This window comes from Pelophylax lessonae (genome assembly GCF_965119305.1).
Source record: "Pelophylax lessonae genome assembly, chromosome: 1".
Classification (NCBI taxonomy): Eukaryota; Metazoa; Chordata; class Amphibia; order Anura; family Ranidae; genus Pelophylax; species Pelophylax lessonae.
In genome coordinates this window covers 809,055,930-809,077,715 of record NC_138768.1, presented here as the reverse complement: position 1 = coordinate 809,077,715, position 21,786 = coordinate 809,055,930, and the positions used below count along the sequence as shown (strand labels likewise).

The 21,786-nt window shown below is 41.8% G+C and overlaps 1 protein-coding gene across 2 annotated transcripts in view; it reads right to left on the bottom strand.

Moving 5' to 3' along the window:
- Positions 1 to 17,122: 17,122 nt before the first annotated feature.
- The window catches only part of MXD4 (MAX dimerization protein 4), a 131,918-nt gene continuing 127,254 nt past the window's right edge, over positions 17,123 to 21,786 (bottom strand). The window contains exons 5-6 of one of the 2 annotated variants that reach the window (XM_082244011.1): positions 21,504 to 21,663; positions 17,123 to 18,406 (exon numbers count right to left, since the gene is read on the bottom strand). In XM_082244011.1, the coding sequence (XP_082100137.1) occupies positions 18,252 to 18,406; positions 21,504 to 21,663 (315 nt within the window). In that variant the 3' untranslated portion in view covers positions 17,123 to 18,251. The remainder of the gene's footprint in view (positions 18,407 to 21,503; positions 21,664 to 21,786) is intronic. The other variant, XM_082244012.1, reaches the window with a different exon arrangement.

The window sequence follows — 21,786 nt, the reverse complement described above, 5'->3', positions numbered from 1 at the left end:
GTCCTTTAAAGGGAATGACCACCCAAAACTGATATTGTATTTTTCATCTGAAGTCCATGAATCACCCACCTGGTAACTCACACAGCAAGGTGTTCCCTACCCTGCCCACGCCCCCTGATAGATGTCTCACTTATATCATGGAAAAAGCAGCAAGAGCAATGCAGACCTGGCTGTCACAAAGGGGGAGCAAGGGACTCCATGGAAGAGGGACACAGAACCAGATACTCCGGCAGGGAAACCAAGCTTCTGGAGTTCCCAAGAAACCAGTGGTCATCCATAACTGGAATATCAGTTCTGAGGTGAGCTGAGCCCTTTACATTGCAACATTGAACTCTGCTGTACAACAATCCTAACATACATTTGAGGTTTACCTCTGGATATTACATATGGTTTCCATATAAACAAGGAAATTATGTTATTGGCATCTGTCACCCAGTGCATGGTCTATACCTCTACTAAAATTATTGTGTAAACTCAGACAGGTGCCACAACAAAAGTCTGTAAACGCCACCAGATCTCTAGCACATGTTCAGGCTCTGCAACATCACTCAGTGACAACATTGGGGCAATAAATATATCATGTTTCAGAAGTCATTAGCTCCTTGTACAGATTGGACAATCATGAATTGTGATGTGGTCCAACATTTGGTTTCAATACATGTTTGTCAACGGCTACAGAGAGCCTGAACTCTTTCAACATAATCGAACATGATTTTAATTTTGGGAGTTTAACTATATACAGATGTGAATAATATGTACATAAGTGTCTGAAAAATGGTCTATGTTGCCTATGGCAACCAATCAAACTGTCCTTTCCATTCTTGCAGACGGAACCTGTTTGCTGTGGGCAGTACAGACAAATCAGCAGACGCTTGTAGACATGTGAACCAGTGTGTTGAGATGCAGAGTTTATCTTTAGAAACAATGTAATGGCTGGCCACCAATAAGAACCAATCTGCAGGCAACTGTTGAAGGAAATCTGTCATAAAGTAAGGTCCCTTGCACATGAACATTCCAATCAGGTCCACCTGTTCATTTTTCAGGAAGACTCGATCAGAACCTCCATTGTCCTCTATGGAACAGCAGGTGTAAACCGATATGTGTCCATTTACACCCGACTACATCTAATCCAATCAGCTAAAAACAAATGGATGGGGATCCGTTCCCCTCCATTTGGCCAGATCAGATTGGATGGCAGTCGGGTGTAAACAAATAGGCGGTCAGTTTACATCCAACTGCCGCAGAGGCAAGCGGGCTGTGTTCATGTCTGCTTTGCATCAAATCCTCTGCTGAACAAGTGGATCACAGGCTGAATCCATCCCGTGTGAAAGGGGCTGCACAACACATGTGTGAGAAGCTTCCAATGGATAGTGCAAGTTTCCAACTGCAGGATGCATCCTAATTATAAACTGTCTGCAACCAGGGATAATCACTTGCAGGCGATCGCTGCATGAGCAACTGCATGTGAGTGACGATGATTAGCTGCGGCAGCCAGCAGCTTCCTGTTGCTTTCAATGGAGACGCCTCCCACAGCTAATTGGTAGGAACGCCACGGGGTTCTTGCACCTAAACAAAGTCAGACCAATTCACAGGTCTGAATGCTTGCAAAACTGCAACTAGAATGCAGCTTCTTGCACAAGTCTTTTGTTTTGTGATACACTCACTTTAAGAACAGTGAATTTGTTATCCATAGCAACCAATCAGGCGACAATTTCGCCAGAAAATGGAAGGCCTTTTTGCTATAGGCAATGCCCTTGTTTCTCCAAAGATAGCCATTGAGTAATGTTGTATCTGCAGATTTTTATGAAGTCCTCAATTTCAGCAAATCCTTTGTGTGCAGATTGCGTCCAAAAAAAATGTAATCAAAAAACAAATATCACAGATGTAGCCCAGATAAAATGTACTAAATTTAATGATTTTTCTGCCCTGCATAAATGCAGCACACATGTGTATGTGTAAATGGGCCAACAGTTTCCTTTGGTCTTTCTCATCAGTGCAACATTCACATGGGTGGCTAGAGGCGGCTGGATTGGAGCTAAACGCCACCTCTGGCTGCATCTAAACTAGCCGATTAGCTGCGGACAGAACTGCCATCCCTGGATGCAAGCTGGGCCAGTCAGAAGCTCTATTTGTATGTAACCACTACCATGAACAGCTACCATGCGAACAGCGACAGCATCACTGGCCATTGATTTGTGCACAGTACAAATCTGACGGAAGCCACAGCTGTTCACAAAAAGTGTGCATAGGGCTGACGTTTTCTCCACCAGCAAGAATCCTTGATCGTAATCGCCCATGTGAAGGTAGTCTAAACTACAGTACATAGATGTGAATCAGCCAAAAGGAAAGAATAGTATTTTTACTGGACATGCAGCAAAACAAGCAAGTGCGAGTAGAGTAGGCCCTAAAAAAATAGCACTGCACAAAGAGTCGGGCATGAATGTGTATTGTGTAGGTAGGAAGTGTAAAGCTGGCCTTTAAAGTGTCACTAAACCCTCCAGCTAAAAATAACTTTCTAATCCTGCATGCCACCTCTTGGTTGTAATCAGCAAACAATGTTTAATTTTTTTTTTTTTGCATTATTCTCTTCTCACTGCAAAGTGGCTTTACCAAACTTCAGTTTTTAATGTTATATTAATGGATTTTGTTTTAATAACAAACATGTTATACTTACCTGCTCTGTGTAGTGGTTTTGCACAGAGCAGCCCCAATCCTCCTCTTCTGGGGTCCCCTCGCCTGCCTTTAGGTAACCCCCTAGGAAGCCGCTTGCTAAGGGTTTCTTGTGCGGGCTATTGACACGTACAATGTGGCTCGGCCCTTCCCCCTGCTCCTTTGTCACTGAACTTGATTGACAATAGTAGGAGCCAATGGCTGCTCTCACTAATTCCAGTGAGGAGGGAGAGAGAGAGCAGCGCTGGACCAAAATCGACTCATGTAAACATTTAAGAGGGGGGGTACACCTAAAAGGTTTTTTAATTTTTTACCTTCATGCAGAAAATGCATTGTAGTATAATGTAATTTCGCTTTTACAGCCACATTAACTGTAAGCAGCACACGTATATTATGGTCACATGCAATGTTCTTTACATTACAACTTCCAAGATTCATAATCCAAAGCGCATATGTGCTCATTAGTATTCATGTGTGGGCAGGGCTGTCCTGAATAGGCTGCATTAACAGTAAAAAAAGAAAAACAAAGCTTTTCTGTGCCAGCTCTGGATGCGTCAGCACATGGGGATGTAGTCCCCATCCCTTAACCCTGTAGAACATGGCAAAAAAATAATGGCTACATCCAACAATCAGGGGGACCATGTGGATCCAGCATAGCCACCTTCAGAATGGAAGTGGAACCAGCAGATTTGAAATTCATAATTCGTCATATACTAACCAACAATCCTATTCCCTGGTAACCATATGAGCACATATGAAGGTATAAATGATATAAATGTATGTAAATATATATATATATATATATATATATATACAGTGCCTTGAAAAAGTATTCATGCCGCTGGAAATTTTCCACATTTTGTGTGTGGTCTATCACATAAAATCTCAATAAAATACATTTACGTTTGTGGTTGTAACATAACAAAATGTGGAAAATTTCAAGGGGTATCAATTACAACTTTCGAAGTGTACATACATTTTGTGGGCCCCTCTGTACATACGTGTATACATTTCTTTAGTTTTTTTTTTTCATTGGGTTTAGTGACACTTTAAAGATAACAAGATAATAAAATGTGTAAATCAAGTGTCCAATTGTCAAATCAAGTGTAAAGAAAATCAATGCAAAAAAGCCTGGAATCCAAGGAAAAGCCTGACCGATCCAAGAAAAATCCAAGGAAAAACCTGTTTAAGTATTTCATCTGCACACGGTTGGACAATCAAAATGAATAGTTACACAATTCATAGTGTGAACATTCTGAAATCCTTTAGTAAATCAACCTCAATATGTTAACTCATACAAGTCAGTCATTAATGGGATGCTATGGCAACCTTCTGTCAAATACATCACAGATACAACTTTCAAGAGAAGGCCTTCAGCTTTTTTAGGAAAAGACTTAACTTATTCAAATAAAATCTGCAGCAGGACAAGAATATAACCCTGTACAGCCTGCTATGTAACTGCTCCCAGACTCTGTTTATGTGCTCCGACACATACTGAGATTACCGAACGAGCATGAGACAAATAAAAAACATACACCCGAAGATACGGTCTGGTCTATTTGGATAATAAGCTAGTTTGCGCTCTGTACAAGGAAGACAAATCTCATTGGTTATTCTAAATAAAAACTTGTAACTGCACGTTAGGTTTGGAGTAAGTACACCAAAGACCGATGTCCACTAGGCATAAGATCACCCTGCACTTCCCTTCTACCACAGTAAATACAGTGCTGTTTTGGCATAAAGCAATGATATTTTTATAACAAAATGTGGAGACCGTGACATGAGTCAAATGCCTCCAGGTATACATGACAAGCACACAAACTGTGCCAGTTAAGTGCAATTTTGCTCTCCAGCTGAAAAATTGAATTAATAAACCTAAAAAAAAATAAGAAAAAAGAGAAGTAATGGAAAGGGTTCTCTGTACAGTCATACTAGGCAGACTGCAACATGGCGAAAAAGGCTGCCCCTTGGACCGTGGTCATTTTGTTCTTCTTCCAGTGCTGATGTGTCCCTGTAGCTGGTCACTGATGTGCGGTCCATGACAAAAATCAACTAACACATCCGTTAGCTTATTTAAGCTGGCCGTTCACCGGTAGAATTTTGTTTGAATATTTATACAGAAATACAAAAAAACAGTTGGCTGGAGCATTTAAAAGTACCATTATGGACTTGACATTTTCATATGCAAACCCTGAAAAATGTTTGATTACCATGCCAGTGTCCTCGATCTGTTTGATTCTGCGACTCACAGGTGCATTACAATAAACACAGTTTTTCCAGAATGAAAACCACATTTACAGTTAGAATTTCGTTCCTTCGTGAAAGACTTTCCATCCAAATCCTTTCCTTGTCACTGTGGTTGAAATTGATTGTCGGATTGGTCAATTAGGAAATTTAACGAACGTTCCAAAACTATTTTTTCCCAAACAAAATTCTAATGGTACATGGCCAGCTTAAGTCACAGAAAGGACTATCTTGCTAGAAGATAAAACTGCTTTATCACCATAGCTGCTGCCTCTGTTAATAATAATAATTTCCTGTTATTTTAATTTTATCAGTAATATTACTTTTCCTACTTAGTTCGCTAAAGCCTCGTACACACAATGAGATTATCGGACGAATGATCGTCTGTTTTATTTTGCATGCTAGTCTCATATCAAAAAAGTTACTAAAGTTACAAAAATTCTCGAATACAACTTAGGAAGTGATGTAATGCGTTGTATTGTAGTGTAATGTATTCTTTCATTGCCAAGCATGCATGGTCTTGGTCTTTCATTTTTTTTCAGAAGTCTTTACTGAGTAAACGAAAATCAATCATTAAAAATTTTCGTGTTTGTCCCTTCGGATAATTTTGCATGAACTGTTGTGATCGGCTCTTTAAAGCTGTGTATTAATCATAAGATTATCGTACGATCTCTTCGAAAGCTGTATTTTTCATCCGATTTTCTGATAGTGGGTACTAGGCATAATGCTGACTGTCCCCTGGTAAGAAAATACCCAGACCCCCCTACTCCGCCACTGGATGAGCCCATGTAAAAATGTCTCTCCATAAGATTGCAATCAAACCCTGAAAATTCTCTACGGTGTGTGAAGCGCTTAGAGAAGGGCTGTCCATATTGAGGCTGGTGGCATGTATTTTCTCCTGGAAGAAGGATCAGGCCCTGTGTATAACAGTGTTAAATGCACTGATGCCTTGGTGGTTCCAGGCTCTGATAGACACCAATGATTTCAGTGCCCTTTCTCTAAAGCAGTAATATTCACAAGCGTATTCAATTAGTGCAAAGAGAAAGACTGAGGAGCAAAGGTCATTAACCCCAGATGTCTGAAGAAGGAATTGAGATTGGCTGTTGTAGCTTACTACACTTTGCCCTATTGAAAAAGCCTATAGGAGACACTAGAGGTAGCAGCTGAAATGCTACCTGGTGCTAAGGCCTTATGCATACTGGATGTTTTTACGGCTGCTGTTAGGGGCACATGGCTAACAAGGCATGTTAGCCTATGTGTCCATGCATACATAGGCATTTTTTAGGAAGGGGTGTTTAGAAGTAGACAAAAAAAACCCATTGCCAGCGCATCCGGGAGCAGCAGCATTTTGGCAGGAAAAGCCACTTGAAGCACGTAAATGTATGTAAACTTATCTTAATGCTATGCACGTGAAGTGCTTAAGCATTAATTAATTTCAATGACCAGAATAAATTTAGGAGACCCAAAGAAAGTGAAAAAAATAAACCCTTAATCACCCAAATTTTCTCATTAATTAATCAACTGCTTATCTCATTTTTTGTCCAAATTGGAAATTAACTATTTTTTTACAAATACCTTTTCTCTTCTAGGTTGCCTCCTGCTTTCTTATTTCTCATCGAGGTGAGTATACATCTATGGGGGGTTACATTGCTATAGTATGGCAACATGTAAACAAAATGTATTCCATAAGAGTGCTGGTTGCACCGCCAATCCTGCACCCAACACTGTAGGAGGAATCATTTTGTTTACACATTGCAGTAATGGCTATTAAAACAAATGATTTCCTGCTACAGCGCATGGTATTCATGTGTGGGATTAGCGGTGAACCCAGCGCTCTGGCTGATTGCACATATGTGGGATTGGCATTGCCAGGTCAGCATATGCTACTACCCCAAGATAATGGCACGGAGGAGACGATGGACTCAAAATGTCCTCTGGAATGCAACCATGTCTCTCCTACTATAAAGTTTTAGCTCAGTGTACGATATCAGCAATTGTCGAGACGAATGAACTCCTGTACAGCCCCAGAAGGGACATCATCTTGGCCCAGCTAATCAAAAGGGCCGATGATCAGAACCTGAAAGAAGGCAGGCTGAAGAGGTCAGCAGTTGGTGAGGGAACTCTGGGATACTGCATCGCTGGAGTGGAGATATGTATGGTTTCCTCTTTAGGTCTCCAAAAGTATCACAGGGGTGCGATGATTGTTACTGTTCACGTTTACAGATTATCACAGGACTATCTGCGCTCAAGCATACAATACTACCATTTATACTATTAGCTGTGGATGAGCCCAGCTACAGAAGCTCAGGAACCAGAAATAAATGGGCGCCATAACCCACTGCACTCATCAATAGCTGCCAGAAATTTTCAGGTGATTTTCAGAAGCGTTACTCCCACAGCCGAAATTCAATAGGCTGGCCCAAAAATCCACCAGGAAGGCTTTTATCACATAACAAGAACATAATAATGGATTGTTCTGCACATTCACAGCTGTTCCCTACGACTACTGTTGTGACTGCTCTGCCAGATCTGTACTTGTCTCAATTTTACAGTATTAATGGCATAACGCTAACACTTACAAGTGAAGGGGGGGGGGGGGGAGCGAGCGTCAGAAAAAAAGATACTTGCATAGTTACGAACCAGTGCGGACATGTGGAATGTCAAAGAATAGGAAGAGCCATTGTGATGTGGGGGTGAGTTTTATGACTAAAATAACTGCAGTGCCTCTTCATACAGAGGACGCAGCCATCAGAGGTAATACTGGGCCTCGTTCTGACATCTGTCTGTGATAGAACCTGTTTGTGCTGCCCAATCAAATGCAGGTTTTTAGATTCTGTCTGGTGATCTATAAAACGTTAAATTTGACTGGAGCCTGTGGGCATGTTTTTATAAACACTTTTTTGCACATTAGGACTTCTTGTAACTGCACGCACTGTATATAAATATTAATTTAAAGAAGAACTATCACTTCAGTTTTTTGGTTTTCTGTCCATCAGGGGAAAAAGTAATTGTAGTACTTTTTCTCATGTTCTTATGTACTTTGTAAGCCTAGCTACGAGGTCAAACTGGGCACTTCATTTTCCCCAAGGCTGTTTGACAATGCAGCTAGCAAGGTGATGGCTCCAAGCACTTGCCTGAGAAAAGTGGCAAGAGGAATGCAGAGGGAGAAGGGGTGTGCATATTTTTGTATTCCTCTTGCCACTTCTTATCTCAGGCAAGTACCTGAGGCCGAGACAAGTGGTGGTTACCAAGCAGCCATCTCTTTGATAGCTATGTTGTCAGGGGGAGTTACACACTGTCCCACCTCGTAGCTGGGGCAACGTGTTTGACAGGTCAGCCTAATTCTAATCTTCAAAGTGAGCCTATTTGTATGTTAGTATGACCTGACTCATAAGATGCAGGGGATGCCAGACTTGGAACACAAACCATGTTCAGCAGTCTTCTGAGCATTCAAAAACATTTTGGAATGAAAAACCGATAAATGCAGGTATTTTGAGGTGCCTGCTATCGGGGAACTATCAATTAAAAGAAACTAACAGGAACCTGTCAGGATACAACCATGACTGCTTTGCCTTGCACCTTGGTTCAAACTTCAGCCAGGGCACTATCTGTATGGAGTTTGCATGTTCTCCGTGTGTGTGTGTGGGTTTCTTCTGGCTATTCTGGCAAGGAAAGTTCTAAGTAAAAATGCTTTCAGCGTGTCAGACATGGTGCCCAGAGAGCTGGTCCACAGAATCACAGACTTGGATCCGACTGAAAGGATATATCGAGTACATACATAAGTTGTACACACAACTCAACAAGTAATATAGCCATAATTAAGATGGTAGCTGTGGAACATGCTCCTTCAACAAATCAGCCATGGCAGCTCAAATATTTCTGCATCGACAGGTTCCTTCTAAAGTTAGCTATTAGGAAAGTCCCTCCCTTTTGTACATTTGAAATTACTATTTTTCCTGACTCATCCAAATTCTCTGACATCAGGATGAGGTCTGTTTTCACCCATTTTATGAAGAACAAAAAAAACACCTAAAATATTCCTATTAGTCCATGTCTCTGTGCACTGTGTGACAGGAACAGTTTCACATGAACGATGTACAAAGAAAATGATAGCGTGACACAGACAGTGTCCCTCACATCAGTGCAATATTTGTATTTGATCTCCTAGTGAGTCTACAAGTCGGTCCGATGCAACATGTGCTTTCTGACAGCATTAATAAGCCGCTTAACTATTCATGGCGTTTTGTTTGGTTAGCTCGTGTTAATCAATAGTGCTCTCCTGTCAATATTAAATCTATAAGTGTACATTACCACACATGATTTAAGTGGTCTTGTCTCTCGAATTTAGCGAGGCAGCTATTTTGTGACCCAAACGATCACATAAACATATTATATATTTTTAGCCAATGCCTTGGACGTGTCCATGTAGAAATATGAAGGAACATGGTTGTACAGAATTAGGCTGGCCTTACACTCTTGGATTATTTCATTTACCCTGCAGACTGAACAAAAAAAAAAAAAGGTCTAACAGATTCCTCCATTCACACTTTGACTAAAGTTGAAAAATGCTCTTGCTATAGGTGTAGGCCAATTATGTAGCTCTTGAAGCCTGGCCGAAAAACTCCCAGAGATGGGAATGCCCTGCCTTGCTCCTAGGATGTTGCTAAGGCAAGCTATAGATCAGTGGTCTCCAAACTTTGTAAACAAAGGGCCGGTTTACTGTCCTTCAGACTTTAGGGGGGGCCAGACTGTGGCCAGCAGGAATAAAACATTTTTCTAGCATCAGTGGGAGTAAACAGTGCCCAACGTGTTTCAGGAAGTGTGTTAGGGGGAGGAATATCATCCCATTGTTGTCAGTGGACAAAATGTCACCCCATTGTTGATGTCTGTGGCAGCAATTATGCCCCATTTGTTATGCCAGTGGGCAGAATAGTGTCTCATATCAGTGAGATGAATAGTGCCCCAAGTCCCGGAAAAGGCAAGCAAAGGGCCACAGTTTGGAGCCCCCTGCCATAGAACATTCAATTTTCTGTCCTGCAACCACGGGTGGAAGGAAAGAAAAACAATTGATTCCCCGATCAACACAGTCAGTGCTGATAGGGGAATGCCTCCCGCAATGCTATTGTGTTCTGTGTTTTGGCCTTCCCAGCCAGCAGAACACAATGATTACTGCCAGCGGTTATAGCCGCAGACAGTAATCGCATGCCAAAAATCTGACAGGCTGGCAGTACTGAAGTCGATCAGTACAACCAGTCTGCCCATACATGGATCAAATCTCAGCTGGTCCCTGTTGAACCATCCCTGATTCGATCCATGTATGATGGTTTTTTGACACTCTCAACTGTCCCCCCACCATCACAGGAGCGAGTGCTAAACCCCGCCTCCTCACGCATGGCTCTATCTTTTCTGTTGCAGCATCGCTGAGCTCAGAGCTACTGCGACAGTAAAAAAAAAAAAGGGAATGCGGGGGATTTGAATAGCTGACAGGAGATACTGCAATAGCGAACCTTCATCAGAACAAGGCATTGATTATATTTATAATTATACCTTATATTTTGAGAGAAACCAAGAGTGTATGAGGGTGGTGACCATCCACTTCACCATAGAGGTTAAAGGCTTAACAAAATGACCTGAAATCCTCTTATAAATGGAGTCTATCAGTGTTTTACTTAATAAAATAAGCAGACACAAGAAGTCCTGCAGATCTCATTGTCTGGGTATCATCTGAGCTCACAAAATGGCTGCCTCGTGATATGTAGACGCTGTGATGTAACAGGAGCTAGCGATGTCTGCTGTCAAGGTTTCAGCTCTGCTAAGTCCCTCGACTATGAGGTACTTTCTTTTAGGAAGAAAGCTAACAAAGCTAATAGGCTAACATCTCCTTCGGCGCAGCCACTAATGAGAATATTCAGCTGCCAAATGCAGTGACTGCGCAGCCCTCCACCATATAGTAATGAAGGAGTGAACCTGAATCAACATCATGTGATTGAAATAAAAAACAAAAAACACACGCATATATTTATACGTCCTTGTTGGCAAGACCCAAGCCAAATAAGTGCAAACAATGATGTTAAGCTGCCATGAAATATACTTATATATTCTATGTAATAATTAGTAGCCAAAATGGAGAGAAGATGTCAAAGGTGTCCAAGAACTTGTGTTGGCTTTAACAGCAAAGGGGTTCTGGTCACCAAGGGACATGGCACAATACATGTTATTATCTATTTGTTTTTACAACTTAACGTTATTTGGATGTTTAATCAACTATCACTTCTTTAAGTGTCCATTCACACTGGTACGACTTGTCAGGCGACTTGGTCAGCCTGACAAGTCGTGCACCGTCGCTCCCATAGTGTAGTACAGGACCGGTTCTAATAGGAGCGACACAAGTCGCTCCGACTTAGAAAAAGGGTCCTGTACTACTTTGGGGCGACCTGGAGGTGACTTGCATTGACTTCCATTATGTGAAGTCCGTGCAAGTCGCGCCGAAGTCGCACTGCACGCGACTTCACAGGTCGCCCCCTAAGTCGGAGCGACCTAATGTGAACGGAGCCTTATTCCCATATGTGTTACGCAACGACTTTTTAGGTTAACAGGTAGCTAAAATAAAAGTTTCTCCAGAAGGATGTCAATGGGCAAGTACCACAAAATATTGATATTTCAGTTGTTGGTAGACACTGTAGGGAGGAGGTCAAGAATGACTCACCACCTCTCTGCCACCAGAGTACACCCTTAGGCCTCATTTTCACGAGCATCCAGTTTTACCACCCTTCGACTCCCAAGATGCAGTTTAATATGGTCAGCGGCCATGTTAGTACACACTGCTGCCATTGTGGCATCATTTATTCAACAGATCACATTTGATATGCAGTACTGCTGCCAAACTCAGCTCATTCATGCGAATGTCCGAATGCCATTTAGCCACTGCTCTACTACCTATGAAAAGCGATGCACCGCTGGCAGTAGAGTGTGGTGCTCGTGTAAACGAACCCCTAGGTTAGGTTCACAAGGGCAACAGGTTTAAACACACCTCTGGTTTAGAGTCAGTTTACAAGCTTTCAGGAGGCAATACTGCTTTGCTACCATGAAGCAAGAGCCTGTATTTTACTGAGCCACCCATGTGAACAAGGCCTTAGAACAGTGATGGCGAACCTTGGTACCCCAGATGTTTTGGAACTACATGTCCCATGATGCTCATGCACTCCGCAGTGTAGTTGAGCATCATGGGAAATGTAGTTCCAAAACATCTGGGGTGCCAGGGTTCGCCATCACTGCTTTAGAGTATTGTCAAACTTGTGATTCTGCTGCTGGCAAAACCTTGCCAGTGGCAGAAATACAAAAATGCAACGGTCACTTTCATTGGCCAAAGCATCACAGTTGCTAACGAGTAGCAACAGTGTGGCAGTTCACTAATTCTGAAAACAAGGGGAGTGACACCAGAGGAGAAGAAGGACTTTCCTTTGGTCATACCTAAACAAACCAGTAGGTGACTTAACCCAACCCAACTGAAATATCGGTTTTCATGGTCTAACCCTTTAAAAACCCTAGAAAAAACAGTTGATGAAATAATGGCATGTACACACATACATATTAGGAAAGTAAGCCATTTTTTGGGTCAAGTCTAGTTCTTCACTGTGTCGGTTCATGAGGAACTAGAGATATCAGTAAGGCATGGGGACAGATCGTAGGGTATCAGTCAACAGTGGGAAAGATTCATACTGGCGAACGGCTGCTTACACTATGTGAGGTAACACTGAGGTTCAGCAGGCAGAATCGCCCAGGGAATGGGTACAGCAATTTTGTTATTTTGTACGAAGGCTGATTTTTTGGAGATCCAGGGAGTCGACACAAATGGCTGTACTTTGTATGGTTCATTCAGCGGGTAGCCCTGCTTACATTTTAACATACAGTAACTTTGAGCGCCTCTTGGCGTAGAAGTAAAATTGTAGCTCAGTAAGAAATTAGTGTTTACAGTTTTCTGGGGAATTTTCACTGGAATTGGACACACAAATTCTTTGAAAATCTACAGATCGTATTATTAAAGTCCTGTTCCAAGCAGAGCATATAATATTTGAAAATGATTCCTTGGAACATACATGGGTTTAAGCATAAACACAGTGCAAAAAGCAGTGGTATGCAGGAACCAGTAACAGCCAATCAGACATCACCTTTTATTAGTCTATACCAGTCTATGTAGGTAAACACTGATTTCTGGTTGATTGCTATGAGTTACCACACATCACTACTGTTTTCATTATTGGCCTTAATATTGGAAAGTGCAGTAACTATGTAAAAAAAGTGCAGGTAACCAATAAGATTTCCTCGCTAACGAAAAATGTATTGGTCAGTGGAGGCCAATACACTTTTGTTAGCTTGGTAAAAAAAAAAGGGGTGTTAAAGGTACAATGTATTGTTGCCCATAGCAACCAGTCATTTTCTGACTATCATGTGAACAGTCTATAGCTGGTCATTCATTTAACAAAATCCACCGATTCCCCTATTCATGCCAAACAGTGTGAACAGACCAATCTTCTGCTGCTGTCTATTGTTCTCTGTCAGCTGCCACCCACAGTTGTCCAAATACCTGAACACTGACCGCAGCGGCCAGGAATTGTCCAGAATTTTAGCAATGTATGGCCAGCTTAAGGCCAGGAATTGGCCGAAATTCAAGCAGCGTATGGCTAGCGAAAGGCCAATAACTGGCCAAAGTTTGAGCAGTGTATGGCTAGCTTAAGGCCTGGAGTTGACCAAAAATTTGAGCTGTGTATGACCAGCTTCAAGTCAGGAATTGGCCAAAATTCCAGCAGTGTATGGCCAGCTGAAGGCCACCAGGAACTGGCCAAAGTTCGAGCGGTGTATGGTCAGCTTAAAGCCAAGAATCACCCAGAAATCAAGCATTGTATGGCCAGCTTAAGACTGGGCATAGATGGCTCAAATTTTGTCCAGTTCCCGCTGAATCCGCTGAAATTCAAGTGTGAGTGGACCCGCAATCATCACTCATAAACACGACTGAGCAGGGTAGAAATTCTTGGCCTAACAAATGCTGTATGCTATCAGATGCAGCCACTGTTCAGGTATTCAGGCAGCCACAGGTGCCATGGCTGCTGAATACAATAGCAAGATGTGGGGATTACTCATACATGCTGTTTAGCGTGGATAGATGAATCGTCTTATTTTCACTCGTTCAGCCGGCAGGCTGATTAAGAGCATATCAAGCCGTGTATGGCTAGCTTAGGTTTAAAAATCAAGAAAGCTGATGGGGCTGCAATGGGTAAAAATACATTTGACCTTTAGCCAACTTTTAATAGATCTGTATATTTTACCTAAATACTTGTACTGAATTAGTATGCAGAAGGGGCCATAAGCATATGGCCATTTTTTTGTCACATTTGTTCCAGTTGGATATATGCCTAGATGACCTGCACTGTAAATTAATTCTTCCTCTGGTATTGTAAGATTCTAAATTTAAAAAAATGGACATAACATGACATGGCCCGTCATAAAACCAGGTAATAGGCTTTTAACTGAATATCATCTCAGAAATTGCCAAAAAAATAATAAAACGACAGTTGATTAACAAGGCACAATATGAAAAAAAAATAAAAATAAGAGAGTCCCTGAGACTCTTGTTTGGATTCGTTCCTAACCCACCCGCCCCTCCCCCAACCCTGATATAATGAGAACATTTAGGAAAATATAATACAAAATCTTTTACAGGAAATATAGACTACACTTGCTAAAATCACTTGTCAGAAAAGTGTCAATAGCTTTTTTTTTTTATCACAACCTCCATCTTTCCTCTATCTATATATATATTTCTGCAGGTAGAACACAGAATATACTAAGAGCTCAAAGTTATAAAGTGTCCTGTTGCATAGGTGGAGCTGGGAAGCCATGTAGTTTACTAAGCAAAAAAAAAAAAAAAAACAGCTAGTGCACTGATAAAAACTGAAAAAAAAAAAAAAGCTAATGCACTGAAAATGAAAAACTGAAAAAAAATAAAAAAAAACAGCTAGTGCACTGAAAACGAAAAACTGAAAAAAAAAAAAAAACAGCTAGTGCACTGAAAACGAAAAACTGAAAAAAAAAAAAGCTAGTGCACTGAAAACGAAAAACTGAAAAAAAAAAAGAAAAAAACAGCTAGTGCACTGAAAACTAAAAACTGAAAAAAAAAAGCTAGTGCACTGAAAACGAAAAACTGAAAAAAAAAAAACCAGCTAGTGCACTGAAAACTAAAAACTGAAAAAAAAAAAGCTAATGCACTGAAAACGAAAAACGGAAAAAAAAAAAAAAAACAGCTAGTGCACTGAAAACGAAAAACTGAAAAAAAAAAAAAACGCTAGTTCACTGAAAACTAAAAAAAAAATAAAAAACGGTTAGTGCACTGAAAACGAAAAAGTGGAAAAAAAAAAAAAAAAAAGCTAGTGCACTGAAAACGAAAAACTGAAAAAAAAAAAAAAAGCAACTAGTGCACTGAAAACGAAAAACTGAAAAAAAAAAAGCAACTAGTGCACTGAAAACGAAAAACTGAAAAAAAAAACGCTAGTTCACTGAAAACTAAAAAAAAAACAAACAAAAAAAACGGCTAGTACACTGAAAATGAAAAAGTGAAAAAAAAAAAAAGCTAGTGCACTGAAAAAAAAAAAAAGCTAGTGCACTGAAAACTAAAAACTGAAAAAAAACAGCTAGTGCACTGAAAAAAACGAAAAAAAAAAAAAAAAACAGCTAGTGCACTGAAAACCAGTGATGTCACATGACAGGCTATGTTCAATTTGGAAAAGAAAAAGGCTACCTTAGCTGTCCCTACACGACAGGTACACTTTCTGGTATCTGGTCACTTGATTCTCTACACTGAGCATGCCTTTCTCTGACTGTCTTCACAAGAGAAATGAGGCTGTGTTACACAAATAAAACTAGACTATGACTTCATAGTATTGCTACAATTCTCATAGATACATATTTAAAGTATACAAAATAAACAGTGCCGTTTCACAGCATGATTTTTTTTTTTACCTACTTTTTTTTTTTTTTTCATCTTAGACATTGAAACATGTGCTGAGGAAACACGCTGCAGCTGCAAGCCATACCTTCAGTAAAATGCAGTGCTAGCTGAAAGATTAAACAGAAAACAAGCTATTCTTAATTTCACCTGACTCACCATTCAGAAGAGAGGAGAGAATTTGTGGCATGTGACCGAAGTCTGTTTCATGCTAGAAGGTGGTCAATGAGTAGGCCATCCTACGTGGGCCATCACGTCCCTTCAATGCTGCAGCAGATAATGATACAAAATAATTTGATATTATGAGTTTGCATATTCTCCCTGTGCTTGTGTTGGTTTCCTCCAGGTACTCCAGTTTTCTTCTACATTCTTAAAAAATGCTGGTAGGTTAATCGGCTCCTGGCCCTAGTATTTGTGTTCAATTCTGCATGCCGGTCTCAAGCCCGTGCAAATGGGAATGGTTGAGGAAAGACCTGGCTACCCACATTGTGAAAAATTTGCCAAGTAAGCTCTAACTCTGCCATGGCCGGTACCATAGCCGGTACCATGGCCGGTACCATGACCGGCACCAAGCCTGTGTTGCAAAAGGAGGAGGTTTGGGTGCTGGGACAGCAAACTTTCCTAGTAAAAACCATTTGCCACTATGGAAACACTAAGTGCAAAACATGAGAATATAAATTGGGCTGTGAAGGATTATGATATGCCTATGCTGCAAAAGAAGAAGAGACGTTTTGGGTAAAAAAAAACCCAAACCCATGCTGCAAAAAGAGGAAGGTTGTGTGCTGGGAAAGCAAACCAGTCCTGTAAAAATTGTGAAGTAGCTCCACCATGGCTGGTCCCAAGGCCAATGCTGTGAAAGGAGGAGAGTTGAAAATAATAAAAATTAAAAAAATAAATAAATAAAAAGAATTCTATAGAAAAATAAGCTGTCAAGCATATCAGACGTAGTGCTCAGAGAGCTCATCCATAGCCTTGCCAAGAGTTGGTTGAACAGATAACACACACACATTATCAAAATATGATGGAAACAATAAAACCTGTAACAGATGATGACCTCCAGAGCTTTATATTGAACTATTACACCAAACCAATGTCATAAGTTTTGAGTACAGCTACAGAAAGCACCTCAAAAATTCCCATTAGCACCCACATTTTTGAGCCAGAAGTCATGTTCTCCAATTTAACTGATTTAGAAACAAGTACAATTTCTTGTTTTTCTCTCACATTGAAAAAAAAATAGGGACCAGGAGCCGGGTTGCCTAAGTGCTTTAAATATTCCTGCTGATGACTTGGTCAATGTTTCTGTTGATGCCAATGAATGTAAAGGGTGCTGCACCATGGGTCTGCATACTGTGTAGAGACAAGATAGTCATCTCAACTTCAGCTCAACATATTGCAACCTTCCTTGTTGCGCTTATTATTGATTGAAGGAAAGAACTCACGGGACCTTTGTCAATGCCCTTTTTCATCAAGTCACAAGTAAATGTCAGTCTTGGGACCATGTGACCAATGGAAGCAAACCAGGAGATGAACGCACCCTTTGCTTTGCTGCCTTATGGGAGAAACGAGTTAGGAATGTTCTGCATCTCATGAAGTTCCACATTATCTGAAAGCAGCAGTCCTCATTTTCCATGTAGACCACCTTCTTAAACATGAAACACTGGCTTCCTTCACCATAACCCAAATGAACTACATCTTCTTTTGTGGTGTACAGTGAAGGAAAAAAAAATGCAGAAGAGACTAAAAACTCTCTTTTTCACCATATGGTAGGCATGAAACTCGAAACGTTTAGAGAACTTTTTGCCCTCTCTTGCTTTGCAAACGCCAAGTGCTTGAAATACTGACACTGATAAAACTATTGCCTGTTCTTCAAAGAAGTCATAATTCTTTATTTTGCTATGTCTAACTACGAAATCCGACGGGCATGTATAAATTCTACTTCATTTTTAAAACTAAATGATCTCTGGTAATCAAAAAATATCTGACCTGCTTTTCTCTGTGTCTCCATGTAATACTTAGCAATGGAATGATATGACTGCAAAAATTGGGCTTTCAATGAGTTTTATACTCTCTGTCAACATCCACCCCATCGAGTCACAGCACAGACCGCCATCGGAGCCACGTGTCGGGAATCTCTCGTGCTGTGGTTGAAATGGAGGGGGGGCCTCCTCAGCAAGAATGCTCCTTGAAAGATTTAGAGTCGGCAATCCTAGCTGAGTGGCAGTTAACCTTTTCTCGTTTTCTTTTAAATTTTTTTTTTTTTTAGTTTTTTTTGTTTTGTTTTCCAGATGTAAGTGCTTCAGCTTGATGGTCCTGAGTTGGTCCAGTAATTTGGCCACTATAAGAGACTGGAATTAAGTCTCAGGGAATGTGTATAGCCGCTGTCGCTGGAGCTGCTTTGCAGACTGTAGTGGTCATCAACATCGCTGGCACTTCCAATACTGTCTACTTCTCCCGGGGTAAATTCCATGCTGATGCTTTCAATGTCTACTTCTGTGGAGGGGGGACAGAACAAAGAACTGATAAACACATGCTCAATGGATGGGAACATTTCCTGCATATTTACACCCCTCCCACATGAAACAACTAAAATGCTGGTGCATATTGTCATGATTTTCTCTGTTTTGTTGCCTTCTTAACCATTCACCCCTTTTCTCATTCTTTAAAGCGGATCTTCACCCTCCACGGCATCATCCCTCCTCTTCCAGTCCTCTGCCCGATTAAGGACCTTTATTTTTTCCTTGAATTACTTTTATTTTAAATAGTTTGTCCAGCCCCAACTCCCATTGCATGTCATTCAACTAGGCGAACAACATGCCCAGTTCTCTCTTTGCTTCCTGGCATATGAACGTCACATATCTAAGTAGGCAAAGCCATTCATTGAGTAAAGGAGGAGGGGGCGGGTCTAGAAGGGAGTCATAGAGAGACGTCTTGGCTGAACCTGGAACAGCCAGCAGCCTCTTGATGACGTCACGACAAGACATGGCGAAGTGGGGCGGGGTGCTGCCAGAAGAGAAGAGGATCTCCGCTGGACCCGCTGGGTAGGTGAGTATCTAAAATGTGCTGATCTCACCACCACTAGGGTATGGGTTAAAAAAAAAAAAAAAACAGGAGTGGCAAGGTTGAAAAACTTTTAAATACAGCTCCTTTCTGTCAGTCCTAGCACTGGCTGCTAATAAACAGAGAATGCAAATGTCAATTATACCCTAAGAGTTATCTCCAGGAGGACTCCTATGCCTTTATTTGGGCAGCACGGTGGCTTAGTAACTAGTAATTCTGCCTTGCAGCACTGGGATCCTTGGTTTGATTCTCCATTGGGACACTGTCTGGATAGCGTTTGCATATTTTTCCTGTGCTTCTATGGGTTTCACTCTGAAGAAATGCTGGTAAATTAAATGGATCCTATCTAAACTGGCCCTAGTATGTATGTATGTAAGATAGGGACCTTAGATTGTAAGCTCCTTGAGGGCAAGGACTGATGTGAATGTTCAATAGTGTAAAGCACTGCGTAAGTTGTTTTCACTGGATAAATACCTGTAATAAATAATGCCCAACTTCTGCTGTGCATACAACTTGCTCTCCTCCATGTACCTTTTTACCCTCTCACCTTCAGGACTTCTCAAGTGCTTCTTTTATAGAATCTCTTTCCGCAAGTCACTTGGCAAACTCTATAACACTTTGCGCACCCCTCAAAGTCTTTATTCACTGATTCCCCTTACTTCCTCCTCCATTACCTGATATGCTGTGACCTTATATATACATTACTCCCTCCCTTGGAGAGTTAGCACAAACAGGCAAAGATTTCATGCCTATTGTATCTTAACCTGGCCATAGGTGGCGCGATTCTCCCATCAACAGAATCCCTCCCGCTGAACTATTGTGCTCTCTAGGTGGGGGGGCGGGGGGAGCTGTGATTATTGCTAGCGACTATCGATCAATCAACTTGGGTACAATCAGCCTGCCCATAACATGGTTGAAATCTCGGCAGGTTCAGCAGGGATTCGAACCGTCTATGGCTTGCTTTAGGTTTCTATTTATGCTTTGCCAGGCAACTGTAGGTACTAATTTTTTTTATTATTCATCCTTCCTTGTATGCATTCACATGGGTAACTAAGCATATCAAAGACATGGCCATCTCTGTTCACTTTTATGGTGAACCAGCTGTCAAGTACATGAGCAGTAGGAGCATTTTGAGAATTTTAGCTTGCTTCCATGCATATTAGTTATGTCCAGTGACAGCTTTATTCCACAAAGAAGGGAACGGACACCACCATGTGTGTTCTAACAGGCATCAAACAACTCAGCATTGAAGTGATTGTAAAGTCTCAGTTTTTCTCATTTAAAAATAACAAACTTGTTATACTTACCTCCTCTGTGTAGTGCGGGGGCGTAACTACAGGGGTTGCAATTGCAACCGGGCCCCATGCTTCAGGGGGCCTGTGTGGCTCCCCTGTACACCTGAATAGGAGGAGGGGCGGCGGGTGCAGCATGTAGAGAAATCACTGTCCCCCTTTTTCCTCCTGTAGCTGCAGGAGGAAAATGGAGGAGATTGGTTCCTCTGTATGCTGCTCCCGCCACTTATTTGTGTTCTGCTGTCTCTGGGCCCCTGTGTGCTCCCCTGCCCCCCCCCCCCTACTGTTCTCCCTTCCCTCTCCTGCCGGCTGCTGCAGGGGATGTGTCACAATAGAGAACCAGGAAGGGGGTCGGTAAATGTGTAATTCCTTCTGAATGGACAGAGTCATAGTCAGTGACATTGTAAAAAAATAAAATGATAAAAAATAATACAATTAAAATACCAAAAAATAAAAACTACTGACACCGGTGGGTAAACTTCCAGGATCGCAAAGGTCACACTTGCGACCAGGCCCTGGCATTCCACCATCTTGGGGAGGCCCCAAGATGGCAGGAAGAGGGCCCACTGCAGAACTTGTGAAAGGGTCCCGCAATGAGAGTAAAGGGCCCCAGGATCAGTGAGAAGAGCCCCAGGCTTGAAGGGAAGGGCCCCGACCAAGGGTCCGGGGGGGCCCTTCATGGTTTCTTGCACTGGGGCCCTGAAGGTCCTAGTTACGCCTCTGGTGTAGTGGTTTTGCACAGAGCAGCCTAGATCCTCCTCTTCTCGGGTCCCTCGCTGACGCTAGCAAGCAGCTTGCTCTGAGGGCACCCGGCCTGAGCCGCTGATCTGTGTGTCCATTCAGACACAGAGCCGTGGTTTGGTCCCGACCCCAGTCTCTCCTCAATGGCTCACTGACTTTGATTGACAGCATTGGGAGCCAATAGCGCTGCGCTGCTGTCTCAGCCAATGAGGAGGGAGAGTCCTGGGCAGCCCAGTCTCTCTTGAAACATCACTGGATTAAGATGGGGCTCAGGTAAGTATGAGGGGGGCACCCAGAAGGTTTTTTATCTTAATGCATGGAATGCATTAAGATAAAAAACCTTCTGACTTTACAGCCACTTTAAACTTCCCCCCTGACACCAAGGTTTTCCTCCATCATGGAAAAAAGACACAAGGGGAAGATGCTGCAGACAGATCACTGATCACTATATAAAGCACTATTAAGTGACTTCCCATAGCCTGGCGTGTACTGCTCACCTTGTTCAGAGTCAGTGGATATGATAGAGCCCATACTATCTGTGCGCATGCGCTCCATCCCGTGCAGAGAGAGCTGCTCTAGACGGCGCTTGAGGTAGCGATGTTCTCTCTGAAGCTGCTCCTTGATGTTCAGAGCTTTTCGGTCCTGTTCTTCTAATTTCTGAAGAAACAATTGTGGAAAAGTGTTTGCATGTCTATGTACTTTTTCTTGCAACTGGTTTATTTAATGGCTCACCCAAAATAAATATGCAATGGCTGCTCGCTTACATCTCTCAAAAAAATG